Consider the following 26,149-nt stretch of genomic DNA (forward strand, 5'->3'; position numbering starts at 1 on the left):
TCAAAGTGTGAGAGCATGAGCGTCTATGTGTTTGAGAATACATGACATGGAACAGAGGAGAGAGAGATTTTGTTTTTAGATGCAGCGCTTTTTGAAATCTGAGTTAGCGATTTGCATTCTGGAAGAAAAAACTGTCTATTTAGGCCAATTACTACTACATTTATGATTGTTACATGGACCTTTTCATTATCAGAATTTGCTAACATTGTCGAAATGATAAACATTCTTAAAGTCAGCCAAAAACCGTTCAAAATGCATTTTGTTTCTATAAACGGAAGTATTTCACAATAAAACAGGATATTCCACCCTAAAAAACAAAACAAAACGGATATTGATTGGATTGTGAAAACTTTTAGGCGAATGTGGGTGCTACATCAATATGGTCTGTTCATTTAAAAACAAAATGCTTTTTACATTCAAATCTTAAAATTAAAAATTTAATTTTGATAAAAGATTATGATAACATTTTTAAGTGGAAATAACAGTATCAGTATAGTTTTATTTACTGCATTTCGTTGCCTTGTACTTGTACTTGTGTAATGACAATAAAGTTGAATCTAATCTAATCTAATCTAATTTAATGCCATTTCAGCATTTGTATATCTTCATGGCAAAAACTGGATTACAAAAATACAAAGGTTACATATATACAATAAAAATAAAAACAGAGCAATTTATATTATACAAGATTTTAAACATTAACGCGTGATACAAATTCTAAAAGCTTTTCTGGTAAAATCTAACTAAAAGTGGGAATAACAATAGCATTGATTTGCACAAAAGACGAAAAATATAAATATTATAAAACATAATGTACATTTTGACTTTAAAATAATTTTTCATCCCGTTTGTGCATTGACTTTTTCTTTAAAAAAAGTAATTTCTCCACATTCTTTAAAGGATTAGTTCACTTCAAAATGAAAATGTCCTGATATTTAACTCACCCCCATCTCATCCAATTCTTTCTTCAGTTGAAAAGAAATTGCGTTTTTTGAGGAAAACATTTCCGGATTTTTCTCCATATAATGGACTTCAACAGAAACCAACGGGTTGAAGGTCCAAATCAATGCAGTTTCAAAGCGCTTCGAAGGGATTCAGAGGCTCTGCGTGATCCCAGCCGAGGAATAGGGTCTTATCTAGCGAAACCATTGGTCATTTTCTAACATTCATTGGTCATTTCTTTTTTACCTAAATTGCTCATCTTGCGCGTTCCAGTGATTGCGCGATCACGTCGAAAAACGCCACACTAGACGTAGGCAGAAGTCCCGCTCCCATGTTTACAAAGTGCTCGTGCGAAGACTAATGCAAACATCCTTCAGCAAAAAAAGGTTAAACAACGATGACGGCCGATTTTGAAGTGATACTTCAGCTACGTCTAGCGTGACCTTTCTGACATGATTGCGCAATCCCTGGCACATCGCAGAGCAGCGCAAGATGAGCAATTTAGGTTAAAAAGTATATAAATGTTTATTTTTTCTTGAAAATGACCAATCGTTTCGCTAGATAAGACCCTATTCCTCAGCTGGGATCGTGCAGAGCCTCTGAAGCCCTTTGAAACTGCATTGATTTGGACCTTCAACACATTGGTTGCAATTAAAAAATCCTGGAATGTTTTCCTCAAAAACGTAATTTCTTTTTCGACTGACATCTTGCATGAGATGTGGGTCATTTTAAAGTGAATTGATCCTTTAATTTGGGCAATGAAAAGAACATAACATAACATACAAATAAAATGTTGATGTCTGCAGCATAACACAAGCAGATAAACAAAGCAAATTCATAAACTTCCATTCAAATCCCCCAAATAACTCCTCAGAGAAAGTGCTTCACTGCAGCAGAATTGTACCTCCAGTCTATCTTCCTGCGTCTCGCTCTCTTTCACTACTGAATAAAAACTCTTTGATGTTCTGCAAATTCCTACATTTTATTACAGCACCCCTCCCCTCCTCAGCCACAGCGCTTAAAAGAGTGTTTTCTTCCTCTCTCACTCCTGCTTTTCCTTCTCCCCGACTGCCCTCACTGATGGCAGAGTTTTGGGAGACTCTGATGGAGTGCAACTCTCAACGGGTGCTAATAATTCATTTCCCGTCTGCATGTGATGTCGGTGTCTGATTCATCACCTGGATTTGACCTGATAGAAGAGTCCTCAAAAAGGCCTCATCAATCTCTTCACACTCATCACGTCTGTCTTTCATTTCAGTGTCCCTCTTCAAACTCACACTCTCCACTGCGAGACAATCAGTTGTGCTTTTCCATAGTACGACGGAGGCAAACACACACCTCAATATTTTAACAAGACTCTGGGCTAACATGTCTAATCTCATCACTGCTGCTTATGTAACCAAGCTGCTCTTCGAAACCACTTCAGATTGGCTCTGCCCTCAGAGAGAGAAGGATCAGGAGAGAAGCATCAACTGCAGAGAAAAGCTATAAAGTCTAAGAGATGTGTCGCCCTTTTAATAAACATATTTAAAATGGATTTCATGCAATCTGGAGCCATTCGTTCCATACAAAAGGCCTTTAGGTTTCAGGTCAGACCAGCTACTGTACAACGTTCACATGCCATAGAATTTTATTTACACAAACAACACTAGCTCTCATATATAATTTTTTTTTTGATTAAGGATGCATTAAATTTATAAAAAGTGTCAAAACAGTGATTTCAAATAAATGCTGTTCTTTTGAACATTTCATTCAGATTCCTGAAAAAAAAGTATATATACAGTATATTAGTGCTGTGCTGTCAATCGAAATCTACTAACTAACTAATTAATCACACATTTTTATGTAATTAATCGTGATTAATCACAGCTAATAATAATTTAGAATAATAATTTCATGTTTAATCACCAAATTAATGTTTAAACAACAAAGCCTATATTTTAAACATTAGATCTTTTAATGCAAAAAGGCCAGTATCACCGATACCAATACTGATACTGATGTCTCTATGAAATTGATTTTCTTTCTCAATTTTAGATAGCCTTTCAGCATTACAGTATAATTAAAAGCTATTAATTGTAACATTTATTAGGCTTTGGAATATATAACAACTTGAAATTTAAGTGAATTTAAAACAATCTTCACATAAACCCATTGTAATAATTGTCACATTTACCTGTGCCCTTCAATATATTAGGGCTTAATTTTTTCTATTGGCCAGTCAGACTGGTTCAGATGTGAAGGGGAGAGCGGGGCACAACCTAACGCTTTTTGACTTTCTCAGTTTGTGTAAATCCACTTGGGGTTGAGAGTTTTTATTTTTTCTGATTTACCCCGAAAGAATGGAAGTGAAATGTGAAAACATTGTAACATGACCAAATGACAGCTTAAAATGTTACCTGATATCATCAAAAAAATATCCAAGACAAACTAAAATATTTTGTCAATAAAATACAATTATAAACTTTTTAAAATAAAGGCCTTTTTTAAGTTTGACAACAAACACATTGCTAAATACAGCTAAATAGCATATTTAAAAACATAATAATAATGAATAATTTCTGAATATTAACTTTCAGTCATTATTCACCCTTTTTTCATGGTTTCTCAAAATAATTCATAAAAGTATAGAATATAATAGCGTAGTTCTAATAGGGGCTCAGTGTAACGCAGTGTTACAACACACACCAGCTGCACAACTGGTATTTAAACCGCTGCTCGTGTCTTCTGCTGTTAGATCAGCATTAAAGAACGATCTCAACTTTAAATGACAGATGTAAGATTAAAATAATATCAGATTTGTCTTATTTTAAATAAACACAAAAAATAGAGATGAAAAATTAACTTGGGTAAGAAATTTACTTTTGCTATGGTTAAATAAATGTTCAGTAATATCTTCCCGAGATTTTTTAATATTGGCGCAATTGTTTCTTTAAATAATGTTGATATGGCAACTAGTAAATACAGTAAGTTTCGTCATCCTGGCATGTTTGGAAAGTGTTAAACCATGCGTGTTACATCTAACCCTGCGTTAGGTTGTGCCCTGCGCTCTGACAAAATGCACAAAAATGTATTGTTGTAAACAGTGTTTTAAAGGGTAGTTCACCCAAAAATGAAAATTAGCCCATGATACCCTCAAGTCATCCAAGGTGTATATGACATTCTTGTCATAAAATCAGAGTTATATTAAAAAAAAGTTCTGGCTAATCCAAGCTTTATAATGGCAGTGAATTGTTGCCTCGTTTATGAAGTCCATAAAAGTGCATCCATCCATCATGTAACTGCTCCACACGGCTCCGGGGGGTTAATAAAGGCCTTCTGAAGCGAAGTGGCGCGCTTGTGTAAGAAAAATACCCATATTTAAAACTTTATAGACTAAAGTAGCTAACTTCCGGCGGAAAGCCGTACGTAATTGAATCTTTGATTCAAACGATTCATTCAAACGCTGAATCATTCAGTAACACACTGTTGCTATGAGATGCATTATGGTTCTGCTGTGATCTTTGTTTGGAACAATTTTTGCAGCTGAAATAGAACAAAAACAGTCAATATTGCATCTAAAATGTAAGTGACTTGATGTTAATTAATTGTTTATGGAACTGTCATATGAAATCAGTGTCTCATTTTCAACCATGATGGTATTCAGGAAAACAGCACTCTTGGTTTTGTGATGTTGCTTAACTGTAGGCTATCATATGTTATAAATATAAAACGCTACAATTTGTCATTTTAACAGTGTATGTTAAAGGGGTGAAATCAACTTTCCTTTGAGCCTTTGGTATATAAAAGTTCATTGTGATATAAGAATATCCTGTAAGTTTCAGAGCTGAAAAAGTCCTTGTTAGTCAAGGAAAAGCTTTTATAGAGATCTCAGAATATGTCAACCATTGACGTAATAGGATGCAGAAGCACCGCCTCAAGCCCGCCCATCGACTTGTGGAGCTTAACGGGTCGCGCTACCCCAGCTCACGTGCGTAAGACATTGCGTGTTTGTTCACTTCATTTCACCACGTACTGAGATTAAAACACAATGCTGTGCCTTCTATATTGGATCCGACAGGAACGGTGCAACACACACTTATGTGAGTAAAATATGTTTTTTATATGTGTTAGTATTGCATTGTTACAGATCGTTTGAAATCTATTGATTACATACCTTAGCACGCTGTCACAGGCTGGAGAATCCTCTATTTGAAGTGCTATTGCTTCATTCGTGATCATACTCGGACTTGTAACGAGTATGGGCTATGTGTTTTTCAGCCTGCCGACGGGCTATCTTAAATAGTGAAATAACATTCCTACCTATGCGCGCGCGTGTGTGTGTGTATGGTTCGCGGTTATATTCACTGATCGGGCGATAACATTCCAATCAATCGCGGGTGGATGAGAGATGAATCATTGTGTTTGTTTAGCCGCATTTCCACCGCAGGAACTTTCCCCAGGAACTAGGAACTTTGGGGTGGTACTCGGTGTGTTTCGACCGCAGGAACCAGGGTCTAAATTAAGTTCCGGGTAAATATTTCCCCCTCCAAACGGCCCTGCTCCCGGGGTAGTACTTTTTCAAAGTTCGGGAACTTTCGGGGGTGGGATTTGGGCGCTGAACATGCTGATTGGTTGAACTCAGGCCGCATTTTATTTCAACCGGCAGCTTTAAAAGTCTTTTGCGAGGTTCGTTCGTTCTGCGTTCAGTAAATATCAGTCTTGCTCTTTCTGTCCGATGGCGCGCGTTCGTCTCAGCAATCGCACGGTCATGTCCGTAATAGCTGATAATAACATACGTTGTCTTATTTTAGATCTAGCTTTACGAGCTTTCAGAATACGCTTTAGTATCAGTGCTCATCTCTTTACCGCCGTTTTGTTAATTACCTCTTTATTAAACCAATACATAACTACCAAAAGCAGCGCTGCTTGCATCTCCTCATTATTGTTGCAGACAGTATCGCGCAAAAATGATTACTGTCCGTCGGTGACAGGGAGGAGCAGCCGTGTGCAGTCCTACATCACCGGACTAATTTGCCTAATCTTCCCGGTACTTTAGACCGCAGTGGAAGCGCAGACAGTAGCAGATCTGGGGGGAAAAAAGTTCCTGTAAAAAAAGTTCCTGGTACAAATTGTTCCGGGTAATTTAGGTGGAAACGCGGTTTTTGATAAAGGCATTTCGCGAGTCATGTGAGCGTTTCCCCAGACGCTTTCAAAACAATCCCCACATGTACTTAGGGAGCTGCAGCTCATTAAATATGCAAATCTTATCCAATCCTAGCTGTGGGCGTTTACTTCCAAGTCTTCAGTGTGGCACGCCCATCAAAACTTCAGAGAGCCTCAAAACCAAGGCAGAAAATAGCCTATTACTAGGGGTGGCACGGTACATGAAAAAAAAACGAACGGTTCGGTTCGCTTGTCTCGGTTCGGAGCGTGTGCGTCGCACGGTTTCGACGCATGCGCAATGTATCCTCGTGCCCGTATGTTACCTCAGACAGTGGATGTCCTTTTCGCACAAAATAAGAGGTGTGTGTGTGTGTGTGTGTGGACATACAGTAAAATAAAGTAAAAGTGGAGTGCTGCAGGTCACGTCACGTGTAGAAATGCAAGTGGGAAAGATAAGGAAGGCTGCCCGGAGTTGGAGGATGCGCCAGCGATTTATAGCAGGCAGGGCAGATGCAGTGCGGAGAGCGGGAGCCGCACATGCCCGATGGCATTCACACACTGGCAGTGTTTGTCTCGCGCAGCTGAACCGCGGCTCGTGTATTGCAAATACAGACAAATATTGTCCATTCTGTCACATTTTCTGTGTCTGTCTCATGCTTTGATTTATGATGGGCAGCATATATCTGCTGCAAATGCGGCCGTGTTCCCCTCTGTCTCATACACACATGCATATAACATGTTGTATATAAGTAGTTCACATGATAAATGTAACATTTAAAAGTTAAGATATGCTTCTAATTTTAATAATTTAAACATGCCTTTGAAGTTTGGGAAAAAACTTCTGGCAGTGTTGTGTTTTCGTGTATTTTTTTTTTCTTTTCACAGCGCTGGATGTCATATGGTGATTGTGAAACACACAGAACACTTCATGGTGAAATTTGTTAATCAGGTCAGCTGAATTAAAGCCACAGTGCATTGTTCTGATCAAAATTGACATGATTAACATGAAAAATGTTACGCCAATGTGTCGGACTCAGTAGACAGCCAGTTAGGAAACAACTTCTACATGATATGAACATTTTTTAATACTGTATCCTAAATTGTGGATGATTAAGCTATATATCATATGCTGAAGTACATTTCTGGAGTGTTAAAGATTAAAAAAAAACAACAAGAACCGTACAGAACCGGAAACCGCGACCCTAAAACCGTGATACGAACCGAACCGTGGGTTTTGGGAACCGTACCACCCCTACCTATTACTTATTCATTATGATGTTTCTGAATGTAAAAACCATGCAAACGTCATAAGTTGACCTCAGACAACAGTATAAAAAAATTAAAAGGCCAGTTCATGACACCTTTAACTGAGTTTCTTTGTGTGAGAGGTGCTCATTTGTTGTAATTTCTCCTCGAGAAGCTGCACGAGCGTCAACTTCACAACATTGTTACCGTCAGTTTATTATACATTATTTGTATTATCCACTATCGATCGCAACTTACACTAAATGAATGCTGAATCTGAAAAAATTCTCTTTCACTAACCCCTTCAAAAAATCAACTTAATGTCGAGCCCTGCATATATATATAAATATAAGGCTGCCTTTGCAGCGTTCTGGTCCAGTTTAACCCCTGCTGACATGCAGTTTGTGGGGTGCAACCACTTCGTCCTCACTACATCTGTGTGTGTGTTCCCTTTAGCTTGTGGGGTCACTGGGGCCATCAACAGCACGTCCGTTTCGGTCCCCTGATCTGATTGCGTCCCTTTAACCACAGCTGCCTCCCGCAAGCCTGACCTTTCACCCCTGATGCGCACAAGGCCAAGGCCAAGAGGGGTCACCCAACCTCCCTGCCACGGCCTCCTTCCCCTCTCACCCAAATCACATCTGAGCCCTAGAAGCAAGACAGATGACACGAGGAGCAAAGGGTACCGCAGTGATGGTTTACCCAAGCTCCTGTATCTCACAAAACAAAGCATCATCAAGCTAGTTCGACAGGGCTAACAGTCCAGACAATCAGATGAGCAGCATTCATGAGCATCCACAAACTAATCTTTCTGACAGGTGTGGGCGGTCAGTGTTTGACAGTTTGAGAGTGGCAAAGAATAGAAAAGAGAGGTTGGAAATAAGACAGAAGCGCTTATGGAGATGTGATGGGGAAGAAAAGCAAACCATTGGATAAATCTGTGGTTATATTTTCTGAATTAAATATAATGTATTCATGTACATTACCATTTGGGGTTGGTAAATTTTTTTTCATACTTTTGTAAGAAGTCTCACCAAGGCTGCATTTATTTGATCAAAAATCCTCTAACACATCATTTAAAAAATGACATAAACCATAAATAATTGAGTTGTTTCGATTCCGATACTAGTATCGGAAATATCACCGATACCACAACAAATTCTGGCATCGGTATCGGCGAGTACGTGAACCCATGTACCGATCCCATTCCATTTTCTTAAACAAGACCTAGTTATGACCGTGAGCTTTGCCTAACCACTGCGCGGTTTTTCTTTGTGAAATGAAAATGAGTTAGCAGTATTTCAGACTGGACCAACCAGACAGTAAAACGGAGACTAGGGATGTCACAAGTACAGGCACTTCAGTACCAAGTCGGTGCTGAAATTTTACCAGTAGTAATTACCGACCCCCGAGAAGGCTATATTCGGTACCCGCAGCTGCGTTCAGTCGCTTCCGTGTTAATCTAAGTGGAGGGCTCCAGACTGTAATATAGTGTCAGTGAATATTAAACTGCAAAATACTATTTAAATATTACTCCTCCAAATTCTACATCTCTGTGGATGACGGGCGCAGATGCGCGGGCGCTCGCTGTCTTTGTAGTCTCTGGAGTGTCACTATATGAGGACACGAACGCATAAACCGTCACTTCATGAGAATTTACCGTTTCATTTGAGAAAACTGTCATATCATGACACACTAAAAGGTCTTCACAGTAACCCGTCAAAATAAAAGTATGGTTTATCGAGATTAAATTGACAATATATTAAGCTACTGTTGTAGCCTACAGTAGATTGAGCTACGTCTCTATGTAATAATAATACGTCTCTATTAATAATAATAATTATGCCTAGATGGTTGCTTATTTTTCACTTGTTTTGTTGTAAAGAGATTATTTTCTGATTAATATATTTTTTATATTCCTACATTTATTTGTTGCACAGTTTTTTATACAGCTATATTGTAAAACTAAAATATATTTTTCAATTTGCGGTGTTAGATTTTTGGCTGCATTTGAAGTTCTTTTTCGCTTAAGAAAAATAAATATTATTACTGTCAAATGCATGTCAGATAATAAAAATACTGTAATAAATACAGTTGTTCACTGTATGTTTTGTTCATGTTTTATTAAGGGATAAATCTGAAGCAAAAACTGAAGAATTGAATAATTCTAGCAATTCATACAGGGCTAGTAGTATACAGCTGTATATACAGATACACACCTAGGTCTCGGATCAGTACTCTGTATCGGCCAATACCCTGAGCCCAGGTCTCGGAATCGGGAAGGGAAAAAGGGTATCGGAACATCTCTAATAAATAAGCACTGTATGTACAAAACTGTCCCCTGAAGTTAGCAAAATCTGATAAAATCTCCCTTTGGAGACATTCTCAAAGGTAAAAATGATTCATCAATATATTTTTTAAATTAAAATAATTTCTAAAAAAGCAAAAAGTTCTCTTGTAGGGCTTTTTGTACAGCAACTATAATCAACTTTATATAAAAACAATACAAGTCTATGATATATCCACATTTTAGTGTAAATAGTAATGAATAGTAATGAAATCTTAATGAAGAGTTTGAAGGGGCTACTGTAAGGGGTTATAAAATATAATTAACTCAATTAAATGTAAAGTTTGTGTGTGTTTCGAGATACTGCACCTCCTGGTACATATGCTTGCTCATCATGGCCAGCTCTTGCTGTTCTGGGCTGTAGGTATAGATGGCAGACCGATACTGTGTGCCATGGTCATTCCCCTGTGCCATTCCTAGAAAAAAAATACACACACATATACCTGCATTAGACTCCTTTTGAAACGCAAGAATTTGCAGTCATGGCAGACACACTGAATATGATAATCTTTCCAATGACGTTTCTAACATTAGCAAGCAACATCCGATTTTGTTCTGATGTCCCTTGTTAATATATAGAAACCTATTTGTGTTTCAGTATATTCCAGTCATTTAACCTCCAAAGTGAATTTACTGTCTCTCTCTCATCTGTCTTTCAGCAGAACTGGATGTCGGCCATCTTGCCTGTGCACTCTCTACCGTGTGGTGCCTTCTGTAGCTCTCTCTCTTTCTTCAAAGGCCAAAACACTGCGTTCTGATTGGCTGTTCCTACAAAGCCAAAGCGGCAGTCACTGACCTTCCTTGTGACCTTGAGGCCTGTGTGTCATTACAGCCACCAAACACATCATACAGCCAAAATATAGAAAATGCTGTATTTGGACACTTAATTAACACTTACAAATGTCTGAATGCCACAGCAAAGACCACAATATCAAATCAAACATTTAGCATCTGCAAAAAAATACACAAAATGTTTGCAATGACCTTTAAACATCGAGTGGATCTACAAAGTTCAGGTGTACACAGAATGTAATATGGACAAGACCCAGTAACGTTTGACAACCAGAGAACACATACATCTAGTCTGCATTTTGAATAGCATTCCATCCCGTTCAAAAGTCTGGTAAGATGTTTTAATGTTTTTGAAAAAAGTCTCTTATCCTCAGAGGCAGCATTTAGTTTTTTTCATAACTATAATGTAAGTAATAGGGTACAAAGAGGCTAAAGGCACACCTTAAGAAAAAAAATATATACTTTTCACTACTCCCAAAGTGTATAATTGCAGAAAAAAAGTATATTTGTATTGAACATTGATGGAGCAACCGATTTTGTGTGAAAATAAATCATAAAAGTGGTTAATTTTGTTTAAAAATCTTATAAAAAGGTGACTTATGAGGTGGTGAGGGGGGCATGGGGCAAAAGGCACACAGTATTTATTCAAATACTTTAGCTAAAATATAGCCATAATATTTTAATATAGATTTACAGTAGTAACATTAAATCATATTTTATTATATGATTAATATCATATAGTTTTTTTTATATAAATATGATGGTTTTACTATAAATATGGTGATTATCTCTAAGGTGGACACCCAACTTAATATATGATATTTTCTGAATCTAACCATGCCAACACATGGAAAAGTCATCCAGCTGTTTATTATGATGTTAATTATTGTGCCTTTTGCCCCAATAGCAGGTGCGCTTCTTATACCAAATACTATACTATTACATATTTTTCCATTATTGAAAAACTGTTGCTTTAATTAGCTTGAAAAAAGAACTAAACTGAAAATCATTAAGACCTTTGTCTCAAAATATAAGCATTAATTTGATAAAATTTTATTTTGTACTTAAATCTACAACATTTAAAAAAACATCAAATATTAGATCAAATGAGCACTGAATCAACTTTGCGCTGCTGCCTGTGATCGCGTCAAAGATCATACAAATTTCCATGTGCGGAGTACCCGCTTTTCAACAGAGTACTTCAACAGAGTACCCGCCTTCAAGGAAGTTAACGCTTGTCAATGGAGAGTGGCCAGACTCTCTGTACAAATGAAATGTACAAGAGTCTGGTAGGACCAGGCTAGTGGTTTAGAGGAATATCAAATCAAAGGCACTTTTCCCCCCACGGCGCCTTTAGCCCCATTGTACCCTAATATTTAGGGCTGGGTATTGACACCAATTTCACAATTCGATTTGATTTCGATTCACAAGCTTTCGATTCGATTTTCGATTATTTTCGATTAAATTCAATATCGATTATTTTGGATATGTATCAGGTATAATACATGGAAAATGTTCTCAAAGAAAACACATTTCAGAACTAATGTTGTAAACTATGGGAGTCAATTGATACTACATTAGCCTACTAATATTGAAGGTACAAATTAACAGATTTGTATACAAACACTTAAATTACACTAAATAGTTTTTTTTATATATATAATAATAAAGTTCTAATATTAACTTTACAATTACATAATCATAATTCTACTCCAATTAGGTTTTTGAAATATAAACATTTAAATGGTGGCTGCATAAAAACTTGCCAGATTTATTCATGCATACCTGCATTAAATATTGACAATGAATATCCTATGTAATGTGGTGCATATAATTAGCAAAATGCTCCTCTCTAGAGTTAATTTTTCTAGCTGACTAACGAGTTTATGGACACTGGATATGGTTTTTCTGAGGAAAATGTGACGTTACATGACATTGTTTACAAGCCGTTTTACTTACATCTTTCTGCGGTTGAAACACTGATTGAGTTATTCTATGTGACATGATATGGATTTCGGTAAGTTGTCCTGTATCTTTTAACACACTTTAAGAAGCTCATTCATGTTTATTTCACGCTGTTACAAGGCGGAAGAGAAGATCTGTTCATGTTTGCTCCACGCTGCCGATTCTCTTGAGCTGAGGCTGCGGCAGAGCGATCTCGCGCCACAGCGCCAAAACGAAATCTTAGACTTTGTTTCATATCAATAGTAATAAAGCACAAAGATTATTGCGATTTATTGGATGAGAGGCGTGCTACAATGTTTATTTAATTCATAACTGAAAACAGGATGACTAATCGATTCTCGGGATTTAAGAATCGATATTGTTTTGTAAAAGTGAGAATCGATTAAAATCGAGAAATAGAAATTTTTTACCCAGCCCTACTAATATCGTAAAATATTATTACAATTTGAAATAGCTGTTTTCTATGTGAATAGATTAAAAATTACATTTATTCCTGTGATCAAAGTTGAATTTTAGCATAATTTCTCCAGTCTTCAGTGTCACGCAATACTTCAGAAATCATTCTAATAAGCTGATTTGGTGCTCAAGAAACATTATTATCAATGTTGAAAACAGCTGTGTTGTTTACTATTTTTGTGGAAACTGGAAATTTGGTTATTTAATGGCATTTTGAAGAGTGGTTTAAGTGCCCAAATACTTTTAGGGACACTGTATATAAAAACCATTTTTAAAAAACTCTCTCTTCTCATATGAGTAAAAATGGAGTTAAAATCAAAAAGGAAATATAGCGAGCACTCAATGTACTCTACCCGAGACAGTGGAGCACTTCTTTTTACAGCCTCCATCACAGCGCTTAGTTATTATTGATGATCCTCCCTGTTCAAGCTGAATAATATACAGAATCTCTCCTCTTAACACACACACACCGCACATGAACCGTGAGTGGAGAACGCCATAGATGTGTTGTCAGCGCACAAACAGGGTGAGAGCGGAGAGCTGGGCAGAAGCTGACTCTATAAATGTCACACGCAGTCTCTCACTCCCCATAACATGGATCTCCCGCAAGAAAACTGTTTCTGTTAATGCAGAGGTCAAGAAGAGTCACCCTTTGCTTTAGAAGGACGGAAGAAAGGAAATATTTACTATGTTTACTTGTGAGTGAATAAGCTGTACACACATGTGAAAGCACGCGCACGCACACACACACACACAGCATCATCCTGACAGATACCAATCCTTTAAGGCTGTTTTGATCAATCCAGACATTTCAAAAATCAGCCCTTATGTGGCTTCTCCTGGTGAGATGCAGAGGAAAAAAAGATTTGGAAGGGTGGATAAAAAGGAAAAGGGCTTGAGGACTTTAGTTCTCAGGAAACAAGTAAGAAACACAGATGTTACTTAAAGGGACAGTGAAAAAAATAAATAAAAAAATTAATAATAATAATAATATTTCACCTTCATGTTGTTCCAAACCTGTTTGACTTTCTTTTTTTTGCGCCACACAAAATGTGTCTGTTTTTTGTCCATACAATAGATGTCAATAGTTACCAAATATATTAAATATATATAAAATGATTTTCTTTTGTGTTCCAAAGAAGGGTGAGAAAATGATGATAATATTGATGACATATTTGAATGGCAATATATTTATTGAACAAAAATGAATTATTTTATTTATCAAAATAAACAGAAAATAATTATATTTTTCCCATCAACTTGTGTCGTAAAATATTATTTTAAAATATGATTATTTGCATAAAATGACAGTTCATTTGAGTTTATAAGTACTCAAAATATAATCCTTAAATAAATCCATTATCAGCCTCTATTTTTTGTAATTTTATGTTTTAAAGACTTTTTTATTTCAGTATTGGTTGATGATATTGAATCATATTACTTTATAAAACAGCATAATTTAATAATACAGTTAAATTTATTATTTAGCAAATCTAAAAAAAAAACCTTTTCATATTATGCATTATAATGATGTGATGTCTAAAGTCACTCAATTTTTCAAAGTGGTATAGAATTTTGAAATGGGCCATTTATTAGTAATCAACAGGACAAGAATCATAAGGATCACTTTTATGGTGAATCTTGTTAAGAGGAAAAAAGGTTTGACACAACAAGAAGGTGAGTAAATAATCACACAATTAAAAGTTTTAGGTGAGCTAGCTCTTTAAATTAAAATGGTGAACATCACACACTGTGAAGCCCGATCTCTTCACGTCTTTCAAAAGCTACATTTTCACGGTCATACAGAATGTCAATCATGTGTCATACTGATGGCTCCGAAACTCAGTCTGATGGGTTATTGCTTTACTCTTTTCGTGTTTCCATAACCAAAGTGCCTCTGTGCATAAAACGACTTATTCTAACCATTGAGGAGGCTCGAATGTCATCCAACAAGACGACACACAAACAGTGAATTTGTTTACTAAGCTGATGGAGTATGTCCATATGTGTGTGTGAAGGTGCACGTGTGATGCTTTAGCAGGGTTTTGGTAAGTGTATGTTTGTGCATCTGAGTGTGTATGATGCAGGCATATATGTGTGTGAGGGGTTGTTCAGAGCACTGTTGTGTGTGCCCTGTGGGTACGGTGAGGCAGTGTGCGTGCGAGAGCAGCCAACTAAGAGGAATGGTGCAGAGCGGGGTCTATTTTTACTCCTCTTATGTAACACGCATGCACACACACACACACAAATTCTCTTTACGAATAAAAATGCATGTTAAAAATGTGTAGTAAATATGGTTTTCAAATACATGCGTGTTTGTTATTTTTAACATGCAGCTGCTAGAATTTGACTGATGACAAAAAACTATTTATCAATTATACACCATTAATAACGCTCTCTCCCTCTCCTATAATCTATAAATTAAACATTAGATCCATAATCCACAAAATACTCTGTGGCAAACATACACTAATGAGGCCTAATGGGGAAAAATTTAAGTGTGGAAGCCATGGCACAGTGGGTAGTGCACATGCTCATGACAGTGAGAGCCATTGTGCTCGCAGGGATGCAGGTTTGAATCCAGGCTGTCATATTCTGATCTCAATCCTGTCCTCCCTCCCTACACTTTCCTTTCTCCATTGTGTTATCATTTTAAAGGCAAATACAATAAAATAGCAATACTACGGTTTTAAAGGTGCACTTAGTAATTTTTTTATGTTATGTTGTCAGGGTTGTTGCACATTTTTCACAAGTCAAATTTAAAGGGTTAGTTCACCCAAAAATGACAATTCTGTCATGAATTACTCACCCTCATGTCGTTCCCAACCCCGTAAGACCTTCATTCATCTTTGGAACACAAATGAAGGTATTTTTGATGAAATCCGAGAGCTCTCTGACCCCTCCATAGACAGCAATTTAATTACCACTTTCAAGGCCCAGAAAGGTAGAAAAGATATCTTTAAATAGTCCATGTGACTCCAGCGGTTCAACCTTGATTTTATGAAGCGTTGAGAATACTTTTTTGTGTGCAAAAAAACAAACAAAAATAACATCTTTATTCAACAATTTCTCCACGTCTGTGTCAGACTCTTACGCTGTTGACGTAGTAAATACAGTGCAGCGCTTCCGCCCTGCGTCAGAGCTACGCCAGAACGCCGGCTTACCATTGGCCGATGCTGTTCACGTGAGCACCACGACACATGCGTGTGATGTTGATGCAGGAGCTGGCCAACATAAACTGTGTATGAGACTGACACGGACGAGAAGAAACTATTGAAATAAGTTGTTATTTTTGTTTCTTTTTTGAACACAAAAAGTATTCTTGACACTTCATAACATTAAGGCTAAACCACTGGAGTCACATGGACTATTTTATTGATGTCTTTACTACCTTTCTGGGCCTTGAAAGTGTTAATTAAATTGCTGTCTATGGAGGGGTCAGAGAGCTCTCGAATTTCATCAAAATATCTTAATTTATGTTCAGAAGATGAACAAAGGTCTTACGGGTTGGGAACGACATGAGGGTGAGTAACTAATGACAGCATTTTCATTTTTGGGTGAACTAACCCTTTAACGCTTTTTAAGACCTGAAGAAACAAAAATTAATACTGTACATTAGGGGTGTGCAATATTGACAAAAAAGTGATATCTCAATATTTTCAAAGTTGTTTCAAATGTTTGTTGATATCAATAATTAGATGATATTTTGCTGGGTGTTTTTCTGCTGGTACCATGGCTGGTTTGAGCCTGTTGTGGACAGTTGACTCACAAAGACATTCATATTGGTCAGTTCACAGCAGTAAGAGAAATTAACATTTTTAAGGGGCAATGTTTGCCACCTTAAATTGGGCATATAACTGCATACATCATGCAGTGAAAGCGTGGGTGACAAACTTGATGTCAGCTCGTACATCGTTAAAACAATTAATTACGATATCATCACAGACGATACATATCACACACCCCTAACCACATAAAGAATGAATCAATTGAACTTTACCAATTTTCTTTTGCTTCCCTATTCCTTTGCATGCACCGTGCAGGAGTACGTAATATGAAAGAATAATAAAAAATGATTTAGTACACTAATTAGATTTTAGTTTTTATTTGGTAAATGATTTAGATATGTCTAAGTCAAAGTGTCATCTATAATGTAAGTAAAAAGAAGACTTTTTATGGCCTTAAATTTGAAAGGATCCACGGGAACCCTGGTTGTGCTGGCCGCCATCTTCAGACTAGCCATGTAGAACAATTAAATACTTGCAAAAGTGATAATTTGATAGAAATTCCTTATTTCATGAGTAAAAGTGGGCCAAAAGCAGGTGGCTTACAGAGAAAAATTAGCAGTTTTTGTCCTCATATGTCAGCCCCCATGAGGTGATCCGCATTTCAGAAAAATGTATTTAATGCATTTCAAAGAAGTCCACCAAGGCTGCCTTTATTTGATTAAAATAATTAAATAATAACTGTTTCCAATAATATATTTTAAATGATTTTCAGCAGCCATTGCTCCAGTCTTCAGTGTCACATGATCCTTCCAAAATCACAATATGCAGATTTGGTGCTCAAGAAACATTTCTTATTATTATCAATGCATAACCATTGTGCTGGAAACATGACACTTTTTTAAATAATACAATATTTGATGCATAGAAAGTTTAAAGAATTTATTTGTAACTCATTTTTTACTGCATGCACCTTCAATAAAGCAACCAGAGAAAATATCCAAATCCAATATGCCTACAAAGCTCAGTTTCTTTATTTCAAGAAAACAGCTAATTCTAGCCTTTTTTCATCAAACAGAAGTAGCATTTCTTCAACCGTTTTTCATCTACTCTCCATTAATGACCTCTGTCAGCCCCTCCCCCTGTTGCTGATTGACAAACTGTAATGAGCCCCCCTCGTCGGGGAGGGGCAGGGGTCGAGGTCACCCCCCGAGAGGCACGTGCCCATTGCAGACTGAACCCCAAAAAGAAGAGGGGGGTCTTAATTTTGTGCCATTTGGTGGCTTGTGCACAAAATGGTGTTCGTGAACCCAATAACCTTTGTTTTCAACGACAAATCAAGAGTGTTGCCGAGGGATTATGGAGATCCAAACAGTTTCTGCACATAATTAGCTTGTGCATTGATGTTTCGCTCTCCAAGGTTCAATATACATAGCAAACGTGTCAGTCACAGGTTACACAGTGAAGGCAGGTGGAAAACAGGATTTAACGTTAACAGGCCTGGAAGACTGTAGATCAGCCTTTACATTTGAGAGACATGCCGAGCTCTTGCGTCAGCCATCTTGTCTCTACCCCTTGAAGCGTGCATTAATGCATCTCTCTGACGCAGCAGCCACATAAATACTGCAAATCAAGAAAAAAACATGACACGATAAAAGATGAAAGCGGTAAGACAGAAAAACGAGGACAAAGGAGGAGAGAAACCCGCCCTCTTGCCTTTCACTGTTAACGGAACGAGGGAACACGGGATGGCGGAACGAAGAAAGTGACTAAGAGATAAAAGCGGAGGGTAAGAATGAGGAGTCACTGTGGAAATGCTGATGGGATGATGGTGAGGGGGAGCGAAAGATGGAGGAGAGAAGGAGCTGGGGATGGGGGAGGAGAGGAGAGGAGAAGAGAGAAGATAAGATGTTGTTATCCTGTAGACAGACTGAGAGCCCTGGGGTCCACTGGGAATGGGGAGGGAGGGAGGGGGTTCTTTCTTAAACAAGGAAGTAACAAACTGCTGAGGCGATCATGCGTGCGTGTGCGCGTTTCTCTCGTGTGTCTGTGTGTGTGTCCGCACTGCACTTCTCCATTCTACGGTTTGCCACAGGCGATACAATCGTTACACTGGCTTCAGTCATTTCCTGTTCGTCAAATCCATCCAGGAACCCAATTTTCCCGACCCGACTCTCCCCACCCTCGGCTTCCTGTACTATCTTTGTCAGCACAGCCAGAGATGTAGCATGACGGCATGAAATCCTGCCTATTTTTTTAGAAAATGAGCGTAGGGTATAGGGAAACTACCACACATTTGCAATACCATGACCTAAAGACTCTGCCAGAGCAAGTGTTGCTGGGTATGAGACGGGGGTACGAAGAGGAGCGTGCTGGGAGCGTTTGATTGGCTGTGGATGTTGCTATCCCAGCCGTGATTGGACGATTCCAAATCATGCTGCTGAAAGCAGAACCCTTTGAACTGTGAGACAGCAGCTGAATACACAGGTCTCTGTGCACGACAGAAACAATTGTGCATGTATGCAGCCTATAAAACTTCACATGCTTGCATGCATAGACAGCTTACATGCATGTCTACCCATGATTCAGTAATGACAAACACACACACGTGCACAGATTCATAGTTGATTCGGTGTGAGTGTTCGGGTACGGACAAATGGAGTGTGCTTTAAGCATGCATGGATGAACAGCCTACAGAGACGTTCCCGATTCTCGGCAGCCAATCGCAGTGCGATGGCCTGCGCCAAAAAACACAATCTGACGCTTCTGTCACGCACATGTTCTTCATCCTGCTTCCCTACCCAAACTCCTGCAGGGTCATGAAATACGGCCTAAAAATGCCAAACGGGACACGAGGACACAAGTTTTGCTTTGCTGAAATACTTCTAGAAATGTACCAAGTGCACATTTAATTGTCAATACAGGTGAGCCAGTTTCACATGATTGCGAATATGTACGTTCATTACCAATGGGGGGCCAGGGATCACTTGGGATATATGAGGGAATTTCAAAAGTGTAACTGAAAAAATCATGAAAATTGATAAAACCCTAAAAAGACATGGTGCAGTTTATGATGAATATACATTTTTGTAGTTACAGTTAAACCAAAATTTATTCAGACACCTTTCTCACATTATCACAGTTTATTCGCTATAGTTTAGAAAATGTTTATAAAATATGACAAAAAAATCAGAGTTAAACTGTATCAGAACAAATTCATCTTGATAATGTCACATACCTTTGATAGAAAGGTATGTAATGGATTACAATCAACCAATCAGCTGTCAAATTTAAGTACACAATTAAATAATACCAATTTAGCTCAACCTATTACCAAGCAATGCTTAATTTTGTTCAGTCTGTGGTGTAAAAGGTCGCATTAGCAAATAAAGACAAAAACACTACAGCAAAACATGGTCAGGTCAAAGTGTCTGATTAATTTTACTGGTAGTATGAAGTTTTTCGGTATAAACTATAGTGTCCGGCACCCACAAGTAAAAATCATATCTGGTGTCTGAATCAATTTTGGTTGGACTGTATGTAAAGCTCTAAAGTTTATATTGGGTAGAAATTGCTATTCAAGAGAAGAAGAAAAAAATTCACAAAAGAAATCACAAATGACTATAAAAGTCATGTATATTAATTGGTACACCAGTAAAGATGGAATTAGAATATTTTTTTAATTGTTTTAATTGTTGCCACTCCTAGCGTCTGTAAATAAAGTTGGAAAATGAATAGCTTTGTCATTACAGCACAAGTACCAGAAATATCTTGTGGGGCTGAGGGTTGAGAACCACTGATCTACATGTTCTGCTTATATTTTTAGTTGTAATATTTTTTTAGCAGCAGTGCCTTAAAAGTGATACATTTAGAGACTCCACTTCTCGAGAGGGTTTTAGCATGACAAGCTGTATGCGTTAGCATGCTAAAACCCTCTCAGCGAAGGTGCATCTCTAAACTGATCCACCGTTTCACCCACTGAAGCAACAACACAATTAGTCATACTTCAAATGGTCAGTTTTGTGCAATGTTTCACTTAATAATATACAACATTTCATTGGCTTTTTGGGAGGACTATGATAGTTTTGTGCAATAAAAGGTTACAGTTATTTATACTCTATACTGTTTGAGCATCTGTAATTTATCACAATAAAAGGCTGCAAGTTCTTGTTTTCGGTCTACACTATTTTTTAAATGCTGGTCTATGTATACACCACCTTTTTAAGACGAAGTGTCAAGTAAAAAAAAAAAAAAAAAAAAAAAAGAAACAAACCGCTTCTCTGTGTTGTATCCTCTTGCACAGTCTACCTGTTTTCTAATGCAAGAATGGATCTTATGCAAACACCCCCAAAGAAACACATCAGATTGGGTTGGGTAGACATCTTCCTAAGCCCGTCTAATTATGAAAGACATCCTTATAGGGATAGTTCATCCAAAAATGAAAAGTGTGTCATCATCTAGTCACTCCCATGATGTATGACTGTATGATGTTCTTTATTCTGTGAAACTCAGAAGATTTTTTTTTTTTTGCCCACCCCACATAATGAAAGTCAATGGAATTCAATGTCGTTTGGGGTTCTTATAAATATATGATTTTGTGTTCTGTATACGTAAGTCATACAGGTTTGGAAGATGAAAGATTACAATTTTTGGTGGACCAGCTAGTCATTTAGTTGTTCGGACAACCCACAGACTAGTCGATTTTGAAAACAGAACAAGGTAGATGTTTAATCACATTTCAAGGCAATTTCTTACAACTAACCCTGGCATCTATGAGTCATTTTCTACGCTCTTCTTTCTGGGGCGTTCTGGCTGACAGGGTGACGTGTTCTGGGTGACTTTTTAAAGATCATACACCTTAAGAACATGTGAATTAGAGAGCTGGCACAGAACCGGGCACAGGGTAATCATGTCAGCTCAACCTGAAGATTTGACATGAAAGTAGAAAACCACTCTATGGTCCTCAGTCTTCAACTGGCAGATATAAAGACATGCATTACTGATCTCCAAATGGAATTTGCACCTTCCAGGAAGAAAATATACAAACAAGAAAGTTATTACAGGGTCTGACTGAAGAACCACAGACGTCATATAAACTATTCAAGCAGAGACTGTAGTCCCACAGTCCAGCGAGGAAGGGGAGCCGAAGAGTTGTGTGTGTGCGCTGCAGGTCCTCAGGGTCAGGCTTTATGAATGTTTCAGAGGAGTGTCTCTTCCTCTCTGTTTCAGGGTGACTGAACACAGAGCCAAACAACAGCTTCATGCTGCAGCCACACTGTTACATCGGACGGATGGACGGACGGAGATAGATAGATAGATAGATAGATAGATAGATAGATAGATAGATAGATAGATAGATAGATAGATAGATAGGCCAAGTCTCTCTGCTCAGCCAATCAACTGAATGAAGTGAATTCATTTTTATGTAATTCGAGGGGTTTTGGGGTCGCATCTTTAGCGCTGGATTGCAGGCTGACAGCAAGGCTGATTTATTCTCAAACGAGGACCTGAAGGACAACACAGACGGCAAATATCAGCTGTGTGGGTCTGTTTCCAGTGGATTGGAGGAATAGGTGACGCTTGCACTAATGCACACATGCACGATGTCTCTTTTCCTCTCATGGCTGAATTGGTCTCAGACACATTAACATAGCCAGTCTGAGGCTGTTCCAATTCCCGCAAGATCATCCTGACCATCCAGCACACAGACATGCACAGGGCAGTGTGAACAGACAGATGCAGCCATGTTTTAACCTCATGAGGCCGTTTGCTTTTGGACCACTGCATCTCGCACCCAGGGGTCTTTCTATGGACATCTGTGCGAGTGAATGCTTGTAGATGTGAGGGAATAGGTGTGTTTGTTTACCTTGAGTGGGGTCATGGCTCTCCCAGAAGACTTTGAGAAGTTTCTCTGAGCTGACAGCTTTAGGAGAGAAGACCACTCGCACTACTTCAGTGTGCCCTGTTAAACCTGGAGAAATGGCAGAAAAAACAAATAAGATAACACACAAATAGAGCTGCGCAAATGTTGAGTGATTTTGCAGTGTATTAAATCAAGGCTATAGAAAAGGACGTTAAGGATTTTAATTAATATTTTAATGTCCATTAACTTTGTTAAATGAAATGATTAAATATCATTCTTCCTTGTGTTCATTTAGTTCACCAGATTAAAAAAAAGTATATAAATAATGACATATCAAATATCATTAAAAGACTAAAAAACATTGAAAAATATATTTAGCTAAATTACACACCCCATGAACAAATATACACAAAAACAATACCAGTCATCTCACAAAGACATGTTAAACAGCAGTGATGCATTAAACTGAGCAAAAGTGACAGTCATTTCTAAAAAGATTTCTATTAAAAAAAGTTTTTTTTTTAACTTCATCATAGAATCCAGATTTGAATACTACCATTTTTACTGTATTTTTGGTGAACATAAGAGACTTCTTTAAAAAAATTAACTGACTTGGTATTGTAGTGTAAGTGTAGTTTATAGTATTTCTTGTGGTTATGATAATGATGAACTTCTTTCATCCAACTTCATGAGGTGCATCCTGGGATGCAGTTAAACTGTACTGAAGCAGCATCTCACAAAGGCTTAATCATTTAAAATGGTTTTGTAAATCAAATTCAAGAACAATTTTCAGCACACAAAACATCTACAATGATCATTTCAAAATTTCATAAAAAAATACAAAATAATACTTTCAAGCATTCAGACATTAACCTTTAAAATGTAATTTATCATCATAAGTGGATCATGAGAACCATTTTGTCAAATGTGTCCAAACTTTTGACTGGTACTCAAAGACCATGTACTGTGCAAAACTGCATCTGCATATGCGTTTGCTACTCTTACAAATATCAAAGCCTGTCTACATATTAACACCCAACACAGTTCTGACAGCAGCAGGTTTTCTCCAAACTACACACTTAAAAGAGAATGTGTGTGTGAAGCCAACCCTGCAGTCAGATCCTTCTCACTGGGACCAGTTCAGAAACTGCAACATCACAGCTGCATCCCTCCCTCCATTTCATCTCTTCTGAACTGTCTGGCTACAAGTAGGTCATACAGAGGAAGGGGGAAGGGCTGCGGATCTGAGAGCAGTGCACTCTGGGTAGTTCACTGCAGATGAAGGGAATGTTTTGGTGAAGGCTGCAGCAAAGCATTCATTTGGGTACAGTAGCCGCTTTTCCACTGTCGGGCCAGTGCGAGCCAGGGCTTTCAATGGGCCGGGCTGGGCCGATAGCCTCGTACCGAGCCCAAAACCACGCTGCGTTTCCACCGTTGAGCTAGAAGCTCTGCTTCACTAAAACCCGCCTGTAACACGCCTCTCTGGAACAACAGAAATAAAATGGTATTTACCATTATTTCACAAAAGAAAGGACAGATGTACTTATTCAGTCAGGTCGGTTTCTGTTTATTTGTAGTCACAGGACAGTATGTTTACATCACATTTAGAAAGAATTATCATTTCAACACATTTTCCACCAAAAATACGACCTGAGGAGCTTTAAGAAACAGAGGAAGCTACCAAAAAAGTTTAGTAATGTTAGCGCGCAAAAATAATTTTTTTTTTTTTTAATATTTTAATGGTGGTGTAATGAAATTGAATTTGAATGTGATTGTATAATTATGTAGTATTTGGCCCTTGTACAGCACTGTGGTCAACTTCTGTTGTATTAGTATGTGCTTTATAAATAAATTGAACATTGAACATTCTTACAGTCTTATTTAAGTCTAAATTATTTTAAAAGTCTTTAATGCTAATGTTAGCTGGTATATGAAATCAGACCAGACTCGGATAAACTCTGCCTCGGTTCGTAACCACTCTTCAAGCCAAAGCTGGCCCGCTTAGAACCATGGTATTTAGCGGGCCAAAAAACCCTGGCCGTTGGCCCTTAGGAGGCCTTGGGAAGTGACAGTGGAAACGCGGCTAGTAAAGCTGCTGCTGGCCTAGTGCTTGTGGCTTACGGTTGGGAAAAGTGTCATCAGAGACTTTGTTGATATGGGAGGCAAACAAAGGGTTAGACTAGGGGTGTGACGGTTAGTATATAACCGTGACACCGACGGTTATAGTTAAACACCGTCATTAGAACTCTATAACCGCCAAAACCGTAATATTTTTTACAAACATAATTTTTTTTTTTTTTTCTAATTTTTTAGATAGGTTCCCTCAGCTGACGAGGGAAACGGAGGCGGAGTTAGGGGTGCTTCGGAGGCTGCTACTGCTGGAGATGATTCGGGAGAGGTCTGTGCACCACCCCCTACCAAGAAGAGAAATCTTGGAGATCTCCTTAATAAACGGAGGTCTGAAATCTCTGCTCCTTTACCGATCAGAGCGCGCGCTGACACGGAGTTAACCCGCTATCTCCAAGAACAACCGCTTATCCACTAGCATGGTGGAGAGATAATGAAACACGCTATCCGCTCTTAGCAAAATTGGCACGTAAATACATGTGTATTTGTGCTACAAGCACAGCATCAGAGTGAGTTTTTAGCACTGCGGGTAACATAGCTACCCCTGTCAGATCGTCACTAAAACCGAGTAAAGTGAACATGTTGGTGTTCCTGTCACGGGACTTTGAAGTCGAAAAAGATTAGGAATTTAAAATGTCATTGCACATTTTTTGTTTCCTGTATTTAGTTAGTTTAATTAAGGTATTATCACAACAGTTGTTGTTCGACTTTTTTCTTTGATAAAGGTATGTAGATTTTATCATTTGTAATTTAGGCCTAGGCTACTCATTCATTTTTATGCAGCTCTTATAGAATTTAAGGAGCCTACTTGTTTTAAATGATTAGTTTACTGTGTGTGATTTATTTAAAACAAAGCATGTTCATTGCAAAGGTTTTTTTTATTTGTTAAGGATTTGTTTACTGTGTGGATATAAATAAACTTATAGCAAGTAGCTAATCAGTGTCTGCTCGTTTATTCAAAGTAAGTTGTCCTATAACAGACGAACATCATCATCACCCCCCCCCCCGACGACGGTTATGTTACGAACCGTCACATTTGACTCACATCATAACCGTCATCACCAATTCTGAAACCGGCACACCACTAGGTTAGACTCACCTGAACACACCTCATGGTAGTTGGGGTTAGGTGTGAAGCCCCCAGCATAGCCCACTTGTGTAGAGAACACACCAGAAATCCTCCAGAAGCGCCTCTCTGCTCCCCAAAAACAGCCCATACCTACATACATTAAACAGTAATAATTATAGGAATGACTTCAATAGAGACAAAATTGTCTTTTTGGTTTCACTACGAAGCCCTTCCTAGCTACAGCTGTTTGACGTAAGACACTGTATTTTAAATTGTAATAACTTAGGAATCCCCTTTTAAATTGTAGTGTATAGGTTTAGGATGCTGTCTATATAGGCAGCTTTCTCTTGGAAGAAGTACTGTTCTGTATCAACTGATTCTGTTAATTAAGACTCTTAGCCACATCACATATTTATTGGCACAGGAAAACAGGAAATCAAGAGGAGAGAGGGGGAGAAATTAGATGGGAACAT

At 38.0% G+C, this 26,149-nt stretch overlaps 1 protein-coding gene across 2 annotated transcripts in view; it reads right to left on the minus strand.

Annotated features, from left to right (window-relative positions):
- msrab (methionine sulfoxide reductase Ab) overlaps positions 1-26,149 on the minus strand; it is a gene marked incomplete at its 5' end in the record, with an annotated part of 80,255 nt that overhangs the window by 44,579 nt on the left and 9,527 nt on the right. For both annotated transcript variants that reach the window (XR_013817807.1, XM_079833786.1), the window contains 3 exons: positions 9,989-10,095; positions 22,484-22,588; positions 25,707-25,826. Coding sequence is in view for 1 of the 2 variants with exons in the window: in XM_079833786.1 (XP_079689912.1) it covers positions 9,989-10,095; positions 22,484-22,588; positions 25,707-25,826 (332 nt within the window). The remainder of the gene's footprint in view (positions 1-9,988; positions 10,096-22,483; positions 22,589-25,706; positions 25,827-26,149) is intronic.

The sequence above is a fragment of the Gobio gobio genome (genome assembly GCF_949357685.1).
Source record: "Gobio gobio genome assembly, chromosome: 13".
Classification (NCBI taxonomy): Eukaryota; Metazoa; Chordata; class Actinopteri; order Cypriniformes; family Gobionidae; genus Gobio; species Gobio gobio.